The sequence below is a fragment of the Gymnoscopelus microlampas genome (assembly GCF_963454915.1).
Source record: "Gymnoscopelus microlampas genome assembly, chromosome: 10".
Classification (NCBI taxonomy): domain Eukaryota; kingdom Metazoa; phylum Chordata; class Actinopteri; order Myctophiformes; family Myctophidae; genus Gymnoscopelus; species Gymnoscopelus microlampas.
In genome coordinates, this window is record NC_139947.1 from 16,301,933 (window position 1) to 16,317,285 (window position 15,353).

Genomic DNA, 15,353 nt, shown 5'->3' on the forward strand with positions numbered 1-15,353 from the left:
TGATTTGTTATTTTATTATAGTTAATGTTTATTACTAGAGGTTGTTTTTTCATTTTTGCAATAAATAATTTCCCCAACCTACCACATGGGGGCACTGGATAAACACAATAAGTCTGATCAACGCCAATGAATGTTGCAACTTTCACAGCAAATTGAAAACACAGGTTATTGTTGGGGCTTTTATTTTGTAATCAGTACGATTGGAAGCAGCTTTTGCTTGACACAAAACCATCAATTCTTTGCTCTCTTTAACTGCAACATAGTCACTGGTGGTTTTATTATATTAATAAAACTGTGTGACTGAGTAAATATGTAAAATAAATAACATATAAGACTGGATACAGGCCAATTCGAGAATTTTTAAGTCTTTATGCATTTGGTTTCCAGTGTAGGATTGACTGCACACATCGTTTTACTCACATTAAAATTAATGGTGGTTCTGAATAATTTACCCTTACGTGTCCCTCCAGCAAAAAGAGCATTTGTTACATTTGGAAGCATATTATGTAGAAAACGCCAAACCTGTGCCAGTTTCATTCCCATTTTTGAAAAGGCTTGTATATAAAAATGTCCACTATATTTAGTGTGCAAAGAGCCCTCATTCCCTCTAAAGCCACCACCATCAAAGTGCATAACTGGAAGAATACTGTATGTCATAGGGGCATGTCATATCATATATTCAATACATACACAGGCCACTGGGTCGTGGGACAGCAACAACACATGACAACATCCAATGGAATTAGTTTGCTAAAATACACTACTACACCTGACCATACAGACATTATAAATCGTTGAAAACCAAACAGCGGACAATTTACGAACAACTGAGCATGCAAAATATTTTCCAATTACATACTTATTTAATTATTATCATATAATACAATAATGACTCAATGGATCATGACCATATATTATATTCAAAATCAATATATTACACCTCTATTTTGAGATACATGTGAATGACATGAGAGCATCACCTGTCTCAAACCCGATTTATAATTCGTCGTACGACGGTGTCGCGTGACAAAAACAGCCGAACTATGAGCTCACAACGCGCTGTGTCTGTGACGCGTTGTGAGCTTGTAGATCGGCTGTTTTCAGCACGTGACACTGTCGTATGGCGCCGTATAAATTAAGCATTAGTCGGAGGGATGAGTGGGTGGGGGGAGGGGGGGTGTCTAATATGGAAGTCCACCCTGGAGGGTCCAGTACCAGCATCGTTGTCTCTATCCGAGACCCTCTTCCTGACTCTCTGTGTGTCTGCGGCTGGTGCGTTTACGCTGCTGTCGTTGTTTGGGGCTGAGCTGTTCCCAGTAGGACTGGCAGTACTGGTTTATCAGTCTAATCTCCGGGGGGAAGGGAGTCGGGACGGGGGACGCTAGCGTTTGAGGTTGACGAGGGACACTGTGGTGTTGGTGGTTGTTGTGGCTGCTGCGTCCATGCGGGGGACCGCCGTTGCGAGTCGTCTCTTCGTCGTCCGGCGAGGTGAGCGCCACCACAATGTCTCGGTCAAGGATGCGCAGCGCCACGCGGGCCATGGTGTGTTTGAAGTTGTTCTCCGTGGCCAGGCAGTGGTAGAGCCCTGCGTCCGATCGGTTGAGGCTCTTCAGCAGGACGCCGTGGTGGGTCTTCACCACTCCGCCCTCGCGGTTGAGCTTCACAGCAAAGAAAAGACAAAGCAAGTCACATTGAGGGGATTGCAGGTTCAAGGTGGGTCTTCTGTAGGAATGTGGGTTATCTTTTGAATAGATCTATCTCTTATTGCTCACCACTTTCCTCCTGCCGTCTCTCTGAAAAAGCCACTTGACTGTGGTATGAGGGGAGCGAGGCTGACACTCTAGGAACGCACTGCTGCCTTCAACGCCAAACTGCATCGTTTCTGTCAAACGTTTTTCCACTGAACGTGTTGGGGAAAAAATACAGGAAGAGGTGAGAAACAGGATCAACAGATATAGCCATCTATAATTTTTAAAGATGTATTTTTTATTCAGATACTGTAGGACCATGAACATACAGGCAGGGGAGAGAGAGAATGGATCACATTAAAGTACAGATTCAAGCAGCTGGGAAACACTATAGCCTTATTTGTGTGGTATGTGCTCTTACTCTGTGAGCCACCAGGGCACCCCTTAACAGATATTTTTAGTGAGAATCCTCATTCTTACCCCAGAGCCCTTATTAACCACTTAAACCCATACTTTGTTGACCGGTGTTCCCTATGGGTCTGTACTCGGCCACCACATCGGCTATTTTGACTTGAACGTTTGCCTATGATATAGAATGTTTGCATATTATGATGACATGCCCAGAATAGGGACCCTAGGGTTCATGTGGTTTAAAAAAACATAAAAACAGGCAAACCTTTGGCATTGTACCCTCTGCACTGCCTCAGTGGATCGCCGTGCTTCACATCCTGTCTCCTGCTCCTCCTGAGACAACAGAACACCATTTACAGGTTCACTTTAGACACTTTGTTCATGCATTTAATATACAGTACAGGACAGCATAGAGAGAGACAGGAAACTGAATGAAGGCAGAGAGGGGGGAAGACAAGCCAGCTGGTATCGAACCAACAGGACATCGTAATTATGTGGTTGATGACACACCATCACGCCCAAGAAGATGAGCATTTAGAACTAAGTAGGGCTGCAAGCCTGCAACTATCAATATTTTCTTAGCGTTTATTTGATTGATAAAATAATCGAGAAGCGAGTAAAAAACAATCCATCGAAAAAATATTTTATAACATTTTTTTTTAAATAATGAATTAACTTCAACTAACAATAAAGTTGATCATTCACACATTGATGACACCACTCTCAGCAGCGTGTATGTATGCTACTATGTACAGTATATGGTGGAAATCTTCTACCCCCAATTGCTGAGGCACACGGAGGGAGTGGGTTATGCACGGAGGAAGGGAGCCATTCATCATGGCTAGCCAACTCGGACAGTGCGCTCGCTGATGCACGAGGCTGCTTGATGCAGGCACTCCATCACCTAGCACCTCACTTGGGTGCGCCTCACAAGCCTCAAGGCCTCGCTGTCGGCGCACCTGCCTTGTTCTCGACTCTCAAGTGATTTATCAAAGTCAATGCATTTCTTGCTATGGCGATATGAGATGACCTCTAACCTCTTGGTTGAAGGGGTGAATGCGGAGCAGCTTTCTCCATCCCAGGCACAGTAAGGGTCTCGTGCCAGGCAGCAGTCGGAACAGGCCCCTCCGTACGCTCCACATCGGTGCAGTGACACCTGGGTCAGCCCCGCATCTGATGACACATACAGCTGTTGCTGTTGGGGGAATGAACAAAACCAAATGATTCTCCATTTAGTATGCTGGTGAATGCATCAAATATCCATCACTGTCACTGTTTCACAGAGAGGACTTCTCTTACCCTTTTGGAAGATATCTTCATTGTTTTCACAGCAGCCCTGGTCTGTGAATACAACGTTAAAAAAAAGACATCACTATAGCTCAACATCTGAGATCAGTACTGGAGTATCTTTGGGACAATGAAATCTCTTAATCTCTAATATAATTTGTCGTACAAAGAACAGCAAAAATAGCCGATCTACAAGCTTGTAGATTAGCTATTTTTGCTAGCCTATATACTGCCTTAATATGATTACATTTACTTAACTTTATTGTGATTGTACATGTACAGCGAAATTTCGTTTTTGTACACACAGAATGCAATGCTGCAAATTAAAAACACACAATATCAATTATTCAAATTAAACTAATCACAGTTACATACTTAAGACATACCCTGAAAACCTCGACTTCTTCCAAAGTGAGTTCCTCCATGCTGGTCGGGTCTTTGGGCAAAACGATAATCTTTTGGACCGTGCCACGATCTGTAGTGGAAGAAGAGTATATAAACAAAAGATCAATCATATTTTTTGGTACTTAAAGTTACCTATAATTCAAGCAATCTGAATTAGTTTTGTGTCTTGACAACCTAGTTACTGGATCATATGGTAGTTGCCTATCTCTCACCTGTCCCCAGGAAGAGCACCTCATACCGTCCATCCACTGCATCCACCTGGTCCACCACCAGGGCAGTGAAGCGGTAGTCCACGCCGGTCCTCACCACTAGAGGGCGACGTTGGATCGGATACACTGGGTGGTGCATCAAGGGATGAGCTCTGATGAAGTTCACAGCCTCATCTGAGAAGTGCTTGGATGAGTGGATTCCAGGGGTGAACGTCCCTCCCGGACACTGGGTACGGGAAGAAGAGAGAGGTGATGTGTGTCTTTGAACAAAATAACTGCTGCTTTGAACAGATGATTCACTTTTGGGTCAAAACCTCAATGTCAACATCATCAAGGTCAAGATTACATATTTCAGGAATGGAGAGATGCAGAACAAGACAGAGAGACAGACAGAGAGTTTACAAATGTAAACAAATGTACATTCGGGGTCAATGCAATCCGTGTGTAAACCCCCATTTGATTCTTGATTCATATGAGACGTACTGTTCCAGGCCGAGGATAGGGGATCTTTCCTGTATATTCCGTCCATTGGTAATTGTGTCCATGCTTGTGGGCGAAGGGGCCATTGAAGACATTGCGTATATCAGCCATGGAATACACACACACTGCTGAACCCTTGAACACAGAGCTGGAACACAGGGGGAGAGGCAATCAGAAACATAAAACAGACAAATGGCTGTGTAGTACGATATACATCTGAATTCTCCACATATGGTTAATCTGCTCACCCAGCTGTAGTGAAGAGAGCATAAACCACAGGGTTCCTTTCATCTTGCGTCGGCTGGATAAACACATCCCCTGGAAGACATTTAAATGGCCCGATCAATAACACAAACGGCTACAATTACAACACAGTTGGTCTATTTTATACTCGAGCAAAAAGAGCCGATCTACAAGCTCAAGCCACACCTAGCCTGGGGGTGCAAAGCCTACCCACGCATTCACACAAAATTCGTCATTGCTGCTATGACAACTGAATTTCACCTGCGAGATGCAACATATTGTGAGCTTGTAGGTCTGCTACTGTACTTGAAGTATTTTTTTAAACCTTTGAAAACGTTCACATTTTTTAAATGTTTGTCGTTCACCATATCGGTATCTGCCTATATTTACTTGAAAAGCCAATATCATTATCAGGCCGATATCAAAATATTTTTAGCCAGTATGAACTTTCAGTGGTGAAAGCAGACACTTGGAAACAGTGTGTGTGTTCATCAGTAGGTCTAATATATCAGGTAATAAGAATGCACTGGTTTCTTTTTAGAATTCTATATCTGCACACAGAATTACACTGACTATATAACAGGTGTAAGGTAAACCAGACTGTTAACTTGTATTGCAATATCGGTATCGATTTGACGATGCAATTAATGACCATGCAATTAATCATTAATCTCATTAACTTGAGAGCGTAAAATTAAACCAAATGGACCCTTACAGGTCCATTTAGTTTCATTTTACACTCTCAAGAGTTAAATTACTGATAAACATCTGCATTACTTAATTAAAGAATTGTTAATTTGAACATGTGCCTGTAATCTCTCATATGGTACCAACATCAATACAGCATGGAATTGTGGACAAAATCGTATCCAACGATAACAAAATATTCTATTCTTGGGTCTGAGAGTCCAAATCTCATCAAATGGTGGTCCTTGGCTCAAATGCCGAATAAATAATGGACCTTGATATGAAAAGGGTTGAAAACCACTGGCCTATGCCCAAAATGGTCAAGTGAGTGATTTTATTGCAGCATTACTCAGTTCATCAAACGCCGTCTCCACGCCGTCCTCTCCTATCACGGAGCAGATGAGACGAGCCTTCAGGTACGTGGTCCAGCGGTTCACCAGTGACTTCTGACCGCCCTCGTCGTTCTGCTCAGAGGTTGGAAAATAATGTTGGAGCTCAAGATGAAACCATGTAGACCAGTGATTCACAACTTGCGGGACAGGGCCCACATGCCCACTTGCAACAGGCAAGGGTGTTGCAAGTGGACCCCCAAGTAATTGGCAAAACACTAACGTTTTAATGATTATATAACAATAATATTCAAAAGCAATTGTTTAAAAAATGACATTGTTTTCTTTAAAACCTTGAAAAATGTGTTTTCACAATAAAAATATGTTTTAATGTATACTACGTGGGTTCCATTGATCCAATTGATTGATTGATTGATCATTAAAATAAACATGTTCTGAAAATGCATGCAGCCCGCTGAATGATGTAGACTATAGTGTCCGGCGTTATGTGACTTCCTTTTCAGTGTGTGAGACTCACCAGACACACCCTCCCCACCCGGGCCACCACACCAGGACTCGACCCGCCACCCGAATCCAGAGTCTTCTCACGGAAGAAGAAGTAGAGCTTGTCATCGTTCCTCTCAGCACTGTCAGGGATCTGTTGGATCGTAATAAACACGGGCTCTAGGAGAGAGAGAAAGAAAGAAAGAAAGAAAGAAAGAAAGAAAGAAAGAAAGAAAGAAAGAAAGAAAGAAAGAGAGAAAGAGAGAGAGATAGTTGTCAAATACAGGAGAGAGAGAGAGTTGTCAAATACAGTGAAAGGAATCATAAAACAATCACTTTGATCATTTATTAACAACATATTTTATATCGACGCACACACACTGACTCACCATTCATCCAGCGGGAGTCATACTGCTCCGTTCTGATCACTGCTCTGCCCCCCATGGTCCTAAAGAGAGCTGCGTCTGTACTCATAAAGTCAATGTGGACTCCAGCGTAGAGGTTCCCATCTGCACAGATGTGATAAGACCACAACAGAGACAGGACAGATTGTGGTTCAAGGGAATTCAAAGGTCTGGTGTTATTTTAGCCTCCTGAGCCGAATGTACTGAACCGTATAAAAGAAATCAGTCTTACTGATCAGAACAGCAATGTTCTCCTGGTTGGGGTCGTAGGAACATTTCCCCTTCCCCGAGTCGACATACCCAGGAACCAGCCTGAAAAGGTAGTCCTGCCAAGAGACATGATAAAATGAGCGGAACCCGTAAAAATAGACTGCTAAAATGTCACAAGGGAATATGGAAAATTAATATTAATGTTAATATGACAAATCAGTGGCCCAGTTTGTACTCCTGAAATATTTATGTTCCCAGCTCTACTGCAGGGAAACTTTGCTGTAAAGCAGGGGTGGGCGGCTGTCTCTTTTTGATCTATGACAGGGTGATTAGACTGGGCTAAATGAGGTTATCAGAAACAACCATTATTAACCGTTATTGTTTGATGTGCAAAAACTTTTCTCCCTAGATAATCAGAATAGATTCCAATTTCTTCTTTGCTAGGTTTTATTAGTATTAATGGTAGGGTAAGTGATATATTCTTTTGTTAAAATAAGTATTTTCTGACATTACTCATTGATATAGAATGTTTATTCAGTAACAGGAGTCTCCCTGTCTCTCCAGTTATTTAGTAAGCAAAAAATGCATTTTCAGGTCGAGTACTAATTTTAACAAATCAAGAGAGAGAACTCACAGGATACAGATGTGAAACAACAAGTGAAATTGGAAGTGATGGCACTAAGAAATGAGCAGACAAAATTGGAACTGGAACTCTACAATTGAAGCTGACAAATAGGTACTCTTTCCTGATTGGCTGATGATTGGCAACCCACCTGAAAATGTATTTTCTGTTTATTAAAGAGCCGGAGAGACAGAGAGACCCCTGTTACCGAACAAACACTCTATAGCAATAATTACTATAGACATAATATAGTGCTTTAACTTTTTAACAAAATACTTTTTGTTTTAACCAAAAAATATCACTTACTCACTTACTTAAATTGACTTATTCTATGCTTGTACTATTTTATTTTGCCATCTATAATAAGACTTGTTTTGAGGGTTTAAAGCTATTCTTTGGTGCTCACCTCAGACCTCCATCCTCTGTTGACGAAGGTGCAGATAGGTTGGTACGCTCCGGTTCCGCAGGTGTACAGGTGAGTACGATTCCATGGCTCGATCAACCGCACAAAGTTGGCACACTCTCCCTGGGAATCAGTATCAGAATCATCATCATCATATTGTCACATCACAGGTTTACAGAAGTAAAAAAGTGAAATTCGTTTTCGTGCATAGTTCCCATTGTATCGTTATTTCCATAGAAAAAAAAGAAAGGGAAGAGGGGGGCAAGGGGGAAAGGAGATCAAACAAGTTATCTACATATTTACACATGGTACCTGAGATAAGATATAAAGGTGCGTGAGCATAGCAGCAGACGTATACTGTGCATGATAAACTTATGGATTTTAGTTAAGGAGACAACAAAACACAATAAAAAGACAAAATTCAGTGCGTTGTACATGGTATTAAGGTGCAAAATGTCAGTGCGTGTCGACCGCATAATCCACATAAGGTAGACTGACACTGGGAACCAAAGGGAGTAAAGCCTTATTTATACTATTACTATTTTCAGCTATCAGAAAGGACAGTTGCTTCCTATATGAGAAAGAATCAGGATATAGAATCTTGAGCCAACCTGTCTTCCCTTCCCAGTCATCTGACATTCTCCCTTCCTCTTTGCAGATGCAGGCCAGTGGATCTATAGGGACAAACGTACAGCAGCTGTCAAACACCAGGGATTATTACATAACTGAATAGCAATAATAATTATCCAAAGAACAATGCCAATACCAGATACCAGGAACCGATACCAGATACTGGATTCCAGATATGGAGGTATAATTACACCACATTCATAACAATAATTAATGCTCATAGGGAAATTCCAGCCTCTTCTTTTACACGTAAGCCTGAAACGCCTGAAAGCCTGAAGACATTCACATGCAAGACCAATAGACCTGCAAACGCAGAGAGTTGGTGGGAGTGATGGGCTGGAAGTAGTAACACCCAGGAGCAGTTTTCTCCTGCTACCAGTCCACACTCCATATTGTGGTTTGTGCTGGACTTGAACCGGTGACCCTCCAGTTCCTAAACCCATTTGGACTGAGTTACTACCGCCCCATTATAAGAAAGTACAAGCTTGTAGCGCTGGTGCATAGATGAGGATCTATGCTGACACATGTACAGCCACTGTTGGATGGAAGTGAGTTTGCACATGGGTTCCCCCCCCTTGCCAGACTACAGATTAGTGCACGACCGATATATCAGTCTGGCCGATAAATCAGCCATTATTCAACTTTTTGGACGACAAGCATTGGACCCAAAACTCTGGCACCGACTTGCTCTATTACAGATGCTCTATTACAGATGCCTCTCAGGGTTTTGTATTTATGCAGTGGAGAGTTTCACAGTTTAATATCTCTCAAGCCTTTTAAGCTGTTTTGTGCTGCTTTTTCTTCTTCAACTTCTATTAATTGTGTGTGGTTCAAAAATGGGATGATTTGTAGAGATAGAAGAAGGTAGACCTTTACTTACTGGGAAATTCAGTTTCAGCTTGAACCAGCAGATGGTTGCTCAGAGGCGTACCGGGAGGAGCTGTTATGAATAAGAACTCTCTGTGGTCACGCCAGCACACCTTTATTGTCGAATTTAGTTTGGAGGTTCCGACAGTGTGATTGGTGGATGGTCTAAATATAATTATTTTTATTTCCACATTCAGACCAGGCTATTTTGTCAGCAATGAAAGCAATGGGAACAGACGTTGGCTGAGGAGTCTACTAACACCTCTGTCCCCCTCTAGTGACCATGCAAAAACACAAACTGTCACAAGAAATAGAAAACATCCATGCCGCCGTGACAAATGTCCAAATATCCAAATGTCCGATATCCAAGTATTAAAATAGCCATGCTAGATGTACACGCTTGCTCCAGCGGCTGGAGACAGAGCAAGCTACACAGCTGTGATTAATTCCATCAGATTACTGAGTGGGGCAGGTGGGGAGGAATCACCTCTCAGAACAGTTGGCAGTATGGAGTACGAAAGGTGTCTTGTCAATAGGAACCTTTTTTCTTATGGGCCACAAGAAGTTTGTTCGGACGTATGTAGCCCCCTTTGGGGTTAAGTGTCTTGCTCAAGGACACTTCGTCATGTATGCTGGGTGCGCCGGACGGCGAACCAGTGACCTTCTGATTACCAGACGACCTCTCTACCCACTAAGCTACAGTGGCCTCAATTACAAGATTACAGGATTACAAAGCTGTATAAATAAGTCTTTGTTTCATTTCTTAATTTAGCAAAAACCCAATGTAAAATTCCATTGGAGATCTGCTGTTGGAAGTTGGTACCCATGGCAGAAATTACTTCCAGACAACCAAGGTACCAGGGATAAAATGGACCCTTACGGGTCTGTAACTAAGTGTGTACAAATGTAAGCCTTTGTTTCAAATAGAGCTTAATTTCTTTAGAAAAGCCCAAGATCTGCATCTATACACTCTCAAATGAACATTTTAGACAGTAGATTGGGGTCCCAGAAATAAAATAAAATAAACAAATGTATCAAATGGGGGGTTCATGAAATTAAAAAAGGTTGAGTCACTGTATTAGAACCTAAAAGAACAGATCTACAAGCTAAAAACATATATGTGTAATTTTTTAAAAGCAACACAGTCGTACTACAGAGTATAAATGAGGCTTAAAATACATACTATGAGGGGCTCCTTGTTGACATTCTGCATGTCCAGAGCCACCAGGTACTCTCTGCTGCCCAGGTAGAGACGGCCTTGATCCTGGTCCATCAGAAGGATGCGATAGTCACTGGTGTTGAAGGAGAAACTGAATGGTCTGGCCGCCCGGGTCTCCATCAACTCTGTGGACCAGAGTACACACATGAAGTAATACATCCACAACACATAGAAAGTTACAAATACACACAAACATAGAAATGCGCGTTTATGTGCTGTTCACTATCACCATTACTGCAGTCACTTAATTCACCTGCACTATAAATGCCCAGTATACTGTATATAGTACTACATTTTATCTGTTAGTCTCGATTTATTTGGTATTTTATTTTTACTTTATAATGATGAAGAAACCTCAAAAGTCAAAGGTATTTATGAAGATTTAACAAATAAAATGTTGAAACTTGAACTTTTAAATGAAGCATCAGTGTTCTATGTCACATTATGTACAACTTCTGCAAATATAACTGCAGGCACTGCAATGTCATGCTCTTATTCTGATGAGCGCAATACTGCAACTACTACCAGGTACTTATAGAGACGATCACTGTCCTCACATATAATATTCTTTATAATCAATATTCTATTTCTATTTTAGATTAATTAAGGTAGTTAATTTCCATTTATTTGATTGTGACAGGTGTAAACATAAAGAGCAGCACATGACCAATAAAATATTGATCACCATTGAACTCATTGTATCTGTCCATCTGATTTTGAGAACATGGTCACAAAGAATTACAAACACGTTTATAACCAGTCAGCAGGGGGAGCACAGTTGTCCCTTTCTTACGTGTGCACACTATTTCTCTGGCACGCACACATGAAATGCCTCATTCTTTCTAATGACTTCACAACCCTCCTGGACCCACGCCATTCTCACTTGTTTTCAGTCAAATGTGTGTCAAAGACTAAATATAACCCGTCTCAGAGCAGTTTAAGAAACAGCGTTGCTTTTAAGATCTCAATATTTCATGCCCTCCAAGTGTGATGGAGTTTAGGCCACTAAATGCCCTGCAGAGCTCAGTGGAAAAAAAAGCATGTTTCTAAAGAAACCGGCGGCCCGGTTGCACTCTGGGATAATTCCTCACATCACGGGCACGGCTGTGTTCAGCAGAGCATGAAGTTGTTAAGACATGTTGAAAACGGGGGAAACGTCTCTGCTCTTTTGTTTCACAACGTGTTCTCCCTGAGCGCTCTGATTAAACCATTTTCATTTGCTCGAAGGTAAATGGACTTTGCTCCGCAGCACTCTACTTCATTTCCAAATGTAAATTGTTTCAACCAGTTAAATCCCCCCGAGGCAAAATCCCAAGTCTTAATTTAACTGTTAAGACTCAGGATTTACTGTGTGTACACAGTGTCAGTCATGCATAACCACCTAACTATCCTTTGACGCAATGCTTTCATTTATATTGACATCAGATAGTAATCTGTGTTGTACAATTACAATTTAGGCATTTAGCACACACCCTTATCCAGAGTGACAAGTGTGAAATCAGAGTAAGCTGAGTAAGCCTGATTGAACCCTAGTCAACAAACGACAGGGTAAATAGTCACATAAATAGAGTACAAAGAGAACTGTAGTGCTTCAAAGAAACTAGGATACCAGGTAAACATCAAACCTAGCATCTGTCTAACAACATGCTATCTAAATAACATTCTTAGGATTTGTGGTCAAGCTCAACAAATCCAAGTAACAAAAACATGTTGTGCAACATATTAGTAGTAGTAAAATCAGCGTTACATCCATTTGGTTCCATTTGTTCACTCTAGGAGTTAAATTAACACTGAGGATTTCCCTTGTGTACAATGTGTACAGAGAGAGTCTTAACATATGGCTAAGGCATGTGAACGATAACAGGCCCGCAGTCACATAACAGATCACAGATCAGAGACCTTCAGGCTTTGCAGGCAGGCAGCGGGAAGAATATCTTTATTTACATCAAAGTGCCTCTGCCATCTTTCCTTCTGAGGTCAACGTTAACAGGATGCAGTCGACGTGCCACTAAAATAAGCCATGCAATCGGATCTCCGGCTGACAGGACAGGGGTTGGGGTCTTAGGGAGGTGGGGCCAAGTCCGGTTCTGTTCCTGAGAGGTAAACACAGGATAACAAACCTTCTAGCCAAACTCCACTAGGGTTATAGTGGATTCAGAGCATAGGCTAAAACTAGCAACACCACACCCCTAGACTGTGTATGATCGATGTCCCCATCTTCTGTAAATAGCAGACAATGTACTGGCATCATCTACATCTAGTAAACATTCACAAAACACTTATCCCCTGACAACATTCTAACAACACTGTTATGGAACTTTGTTCCAAGTAACAGGATCACTTGGGCCGTTACGAATTTCCATAGCACAAAGTGATAGCAAGTTATCACTAGAATGCTGCTGGAACAATTACCTTGTCCACACTGAGCCTCTCTAAGACAGCTGTTCTCAAAGTGGGGTCTGGGGACCCCCAACGTACGTTGAGGGGGTTCCAGGGGGTCCTCAGTAAAATGAGGAACAGTTTAATTTAACTGTTATTTAGTCCAATAAGAGAATGTATACGAATGACTAATCAGGTCATAGGTTTCACTCTCTCCACCATGTAGGAAAAATAAATTCTGCACACCAGGCAGCAACGGTTTCCAATTTTTTTTTTCCAAAGTTGAGTGACATTTTGAGCACGAAGGCTCTTCCTCAAACTTTATTATAAAGTCTGAGCCTTGGTGCTCGAAACGTCACTCAGCTTTATAATAAATCTTTGGAAACGGGAGCTACCTGGTGGTGTGCAGATTTTATTTTTCCTGCATAGTGAAACTTTTGTTGATTCAGCACCCTGCCAAAAAGGTCTGGGATGAGCGTGTCTTTTGCATTTTTTCTTCATTCTCTCCACTGTCATCTAGTCCCCCACATACAGTACAGTATAAGCAATTCTGCACTAAATATATTCTAACAACAGAAATATAGACTCTTATGGGTGTCCCTGACACGATGTCTTTTCAAAAGGGGGTCCACGTCCTAACATACATCAATTTGGGGGTCCTTGAAATGAAAATGTTTGAGAACCACTGCTCTAACCCCGTAAACCCTATATACCAGGGGTTTTCAACTAATTATGAACCAGGGACCACCATCCTGACTAAGAATCAACCTGCGGACCACTGATGTGTTGGGTGAGGATATGGGCTAAGATTAGCTTTTTGTTAACATTTTCTATGCATCCCATGTCTAAGGCATTATAATTGTCTTATAACACAATTATAGTTATACACTCAAATACTCATAAGCCTGTATAACACTGTTTCTCAACCAATGGTCCATGGACACATGTTCTTAAATAATGACTGTTAAGGGCTTAATATAATTTGTTGCACGATACTAACACATTTGACCAAGCCCTTAATTAACAGTAATTATTTAACTGAAATATTATGCTAGTGGTCCAGAGCTCAGAAAAGATTGAGAACCACATTCCTAATCCTACCCTTATTATGTTCTGTTACGTTATCCAGCCTTCCATATTAAACTCATGTTAACTGATAAACTGATTTGTAACTTATGTATGAGCGAGCAGACACATGCAATTATATGGGCACATTTCCTAATAATGATGAATCAACCAGGCAAATCGGTATACTTTCCCTTCTTGAGATTCTATTTTGACCTCCTACTTCCCAGTAACTGACAACATTGACTCGTCATATTAGGTCACCAGGTCATTTAGTGCACTGTTTCTCAACTAGTGGTCCACTAGTGTGTGCTCCAAATGTTCGCCCCAGAATAGGGATGCTGGGTTCAAAGTGGCTAAGATACAGAGATACTGAATGCATTGAGTGAACAGAGATTCTAGAATGTGGCTTTTATTAAACAACATATTTTGCTGTCTAGCAATCCTGAGTCACAGTTACATCAGAGTCCGTCAGTCCTTCTGAAGTGTGGATCACACAACTTCCCAGAGACAGCGGGAACAATGTGAGATCTCTATCCCCTGCAGGCCTCTGGTACCCAGATTGTCACCAAGGCGGGCATGTTCATTCAGAGAAGTCACATGCCCACCCCGACCCCCCTCCCAAAACCTCCTCCACAGGCGCCTATGAGAACAAAGAGTGTCCCTGTCACAAACAATGAACAATAAATCCTTCCAATGGCAGAAAACAGAGTTGGGGAGTAAATCCCACTTTTCAACCGATTCTCTGGAATTCGGGGGAAGGATTATTTATTGACTTCTATAAATGGACTGATTTTGGCGGCCTACGTGTCATAATAATAACTTAGCACTTCTCAGTTGTCACTTGTTGGCCCGGCTATCGCATATATTACCTTAAGTATGACAAAAACTCTCTTCTACATTAGTGTTCGCACTATAAGCTGTTTGCTGAATGAGATTAGTGTCAAGGGTCAAAGGCAGTGCAAACTGCCTTCAAGCTGCAAAATAATTGTGTTGAATTCACCTTTGATTTCAGTTTCAGTGTAGAATCTATTGTAGGCACATACAATTGTTGATTTATCACAGCTGTCAGAACCCTTTGAGGCCAAAGTCGGTCTGTTTTATTCACCTCAACTTGGGCCATAATTCTTTAATTTCAAAAGCAAAATGACACTTTTGGTAGAGGTCGTAACCTTGCCATTATGTAACTCCAAATATTGGTGAGATATCTTCAGTAGTTGCTCCATTGGTTAGAAATTGATCATCCAAAATATTTTCCTAATTGTGTTACGCTGCAATGTGCAACAGGTCTCAAAGCCAAACGTTTAGCAC

At 41.5% G+C, this 15,353-nt stretch overlaps 1 protein-coding gene across 1 annotated transcript in view; it reads right to left on the bottom strand.

Moving 5' to 3' along the window:
- Positions 1–69: 69 nt before the first annotated feature.
- The window catches only part of sema3ga (sema domain, immunoglobulin domain (Ig), short basic domain, secreted, (semaphorin) 3Ga), a 20,231-nt gene continuing 4,947 nt past the window's right edge, over positions 70–15,353 (bottom strand). The window contains exons 3-18 of the mRNA XM_084069695.1: positions 10,563–10,723; positions 8,494–8,556; positions 7,886–8,005; positions 6,880–6,973; positions 6,633–6,752; positions 6,278–6,423; positions 5,760–5,874; positions 4,729–4,798; positions 4,484–4,628; positions 4,004–4,226; positions 3,773–3,861; positions 3,399–3,440; positions 3,137–3,294; positions 2,365–2,432; positions 1,773–1,900; positions 70–1,658 (exon numbers count right to left, since the gene is read on the bottom strand). Of these exons, the coding sequence (XP_083925821.1) occupies positions 1,230–1,658; positions 1,773–1,900; positions 2,365–2,432; positions 3,137–3,294; positions 3,399–3,440; positions 3,773–3,861; positions 4,004–4,226; positions 4,484–4,628; positions 4,729–4,798; positions 5,760–5,874; positions 6,278–6,423; positions 6,633–6,752; positions 6,880–6,973; positions 7,886–8,005; positions 8,494–8,556; positions 10,563–10,723 (2,171 nt within the window). The 3' untranslated portion in view covers positions 70–1,229. The remainder of the gene's footprint in view (positions 1,659–1,772; positions 1,901–2,364; positions 2,433–3,136; positions 3,295–3,398; positions 3,441–3,772; positions 3,862–4,003; positions 4,227–4,483; positions 4,629–4,728; positions 4,799–5,759; positions 5,875–6,277; positions 6,424–6,632; positions 6,753–6,879; positions 6,974–7,885; positions 8,006–8,493; positions 8,557–10,562; positions 10,724–15,353) is intronic.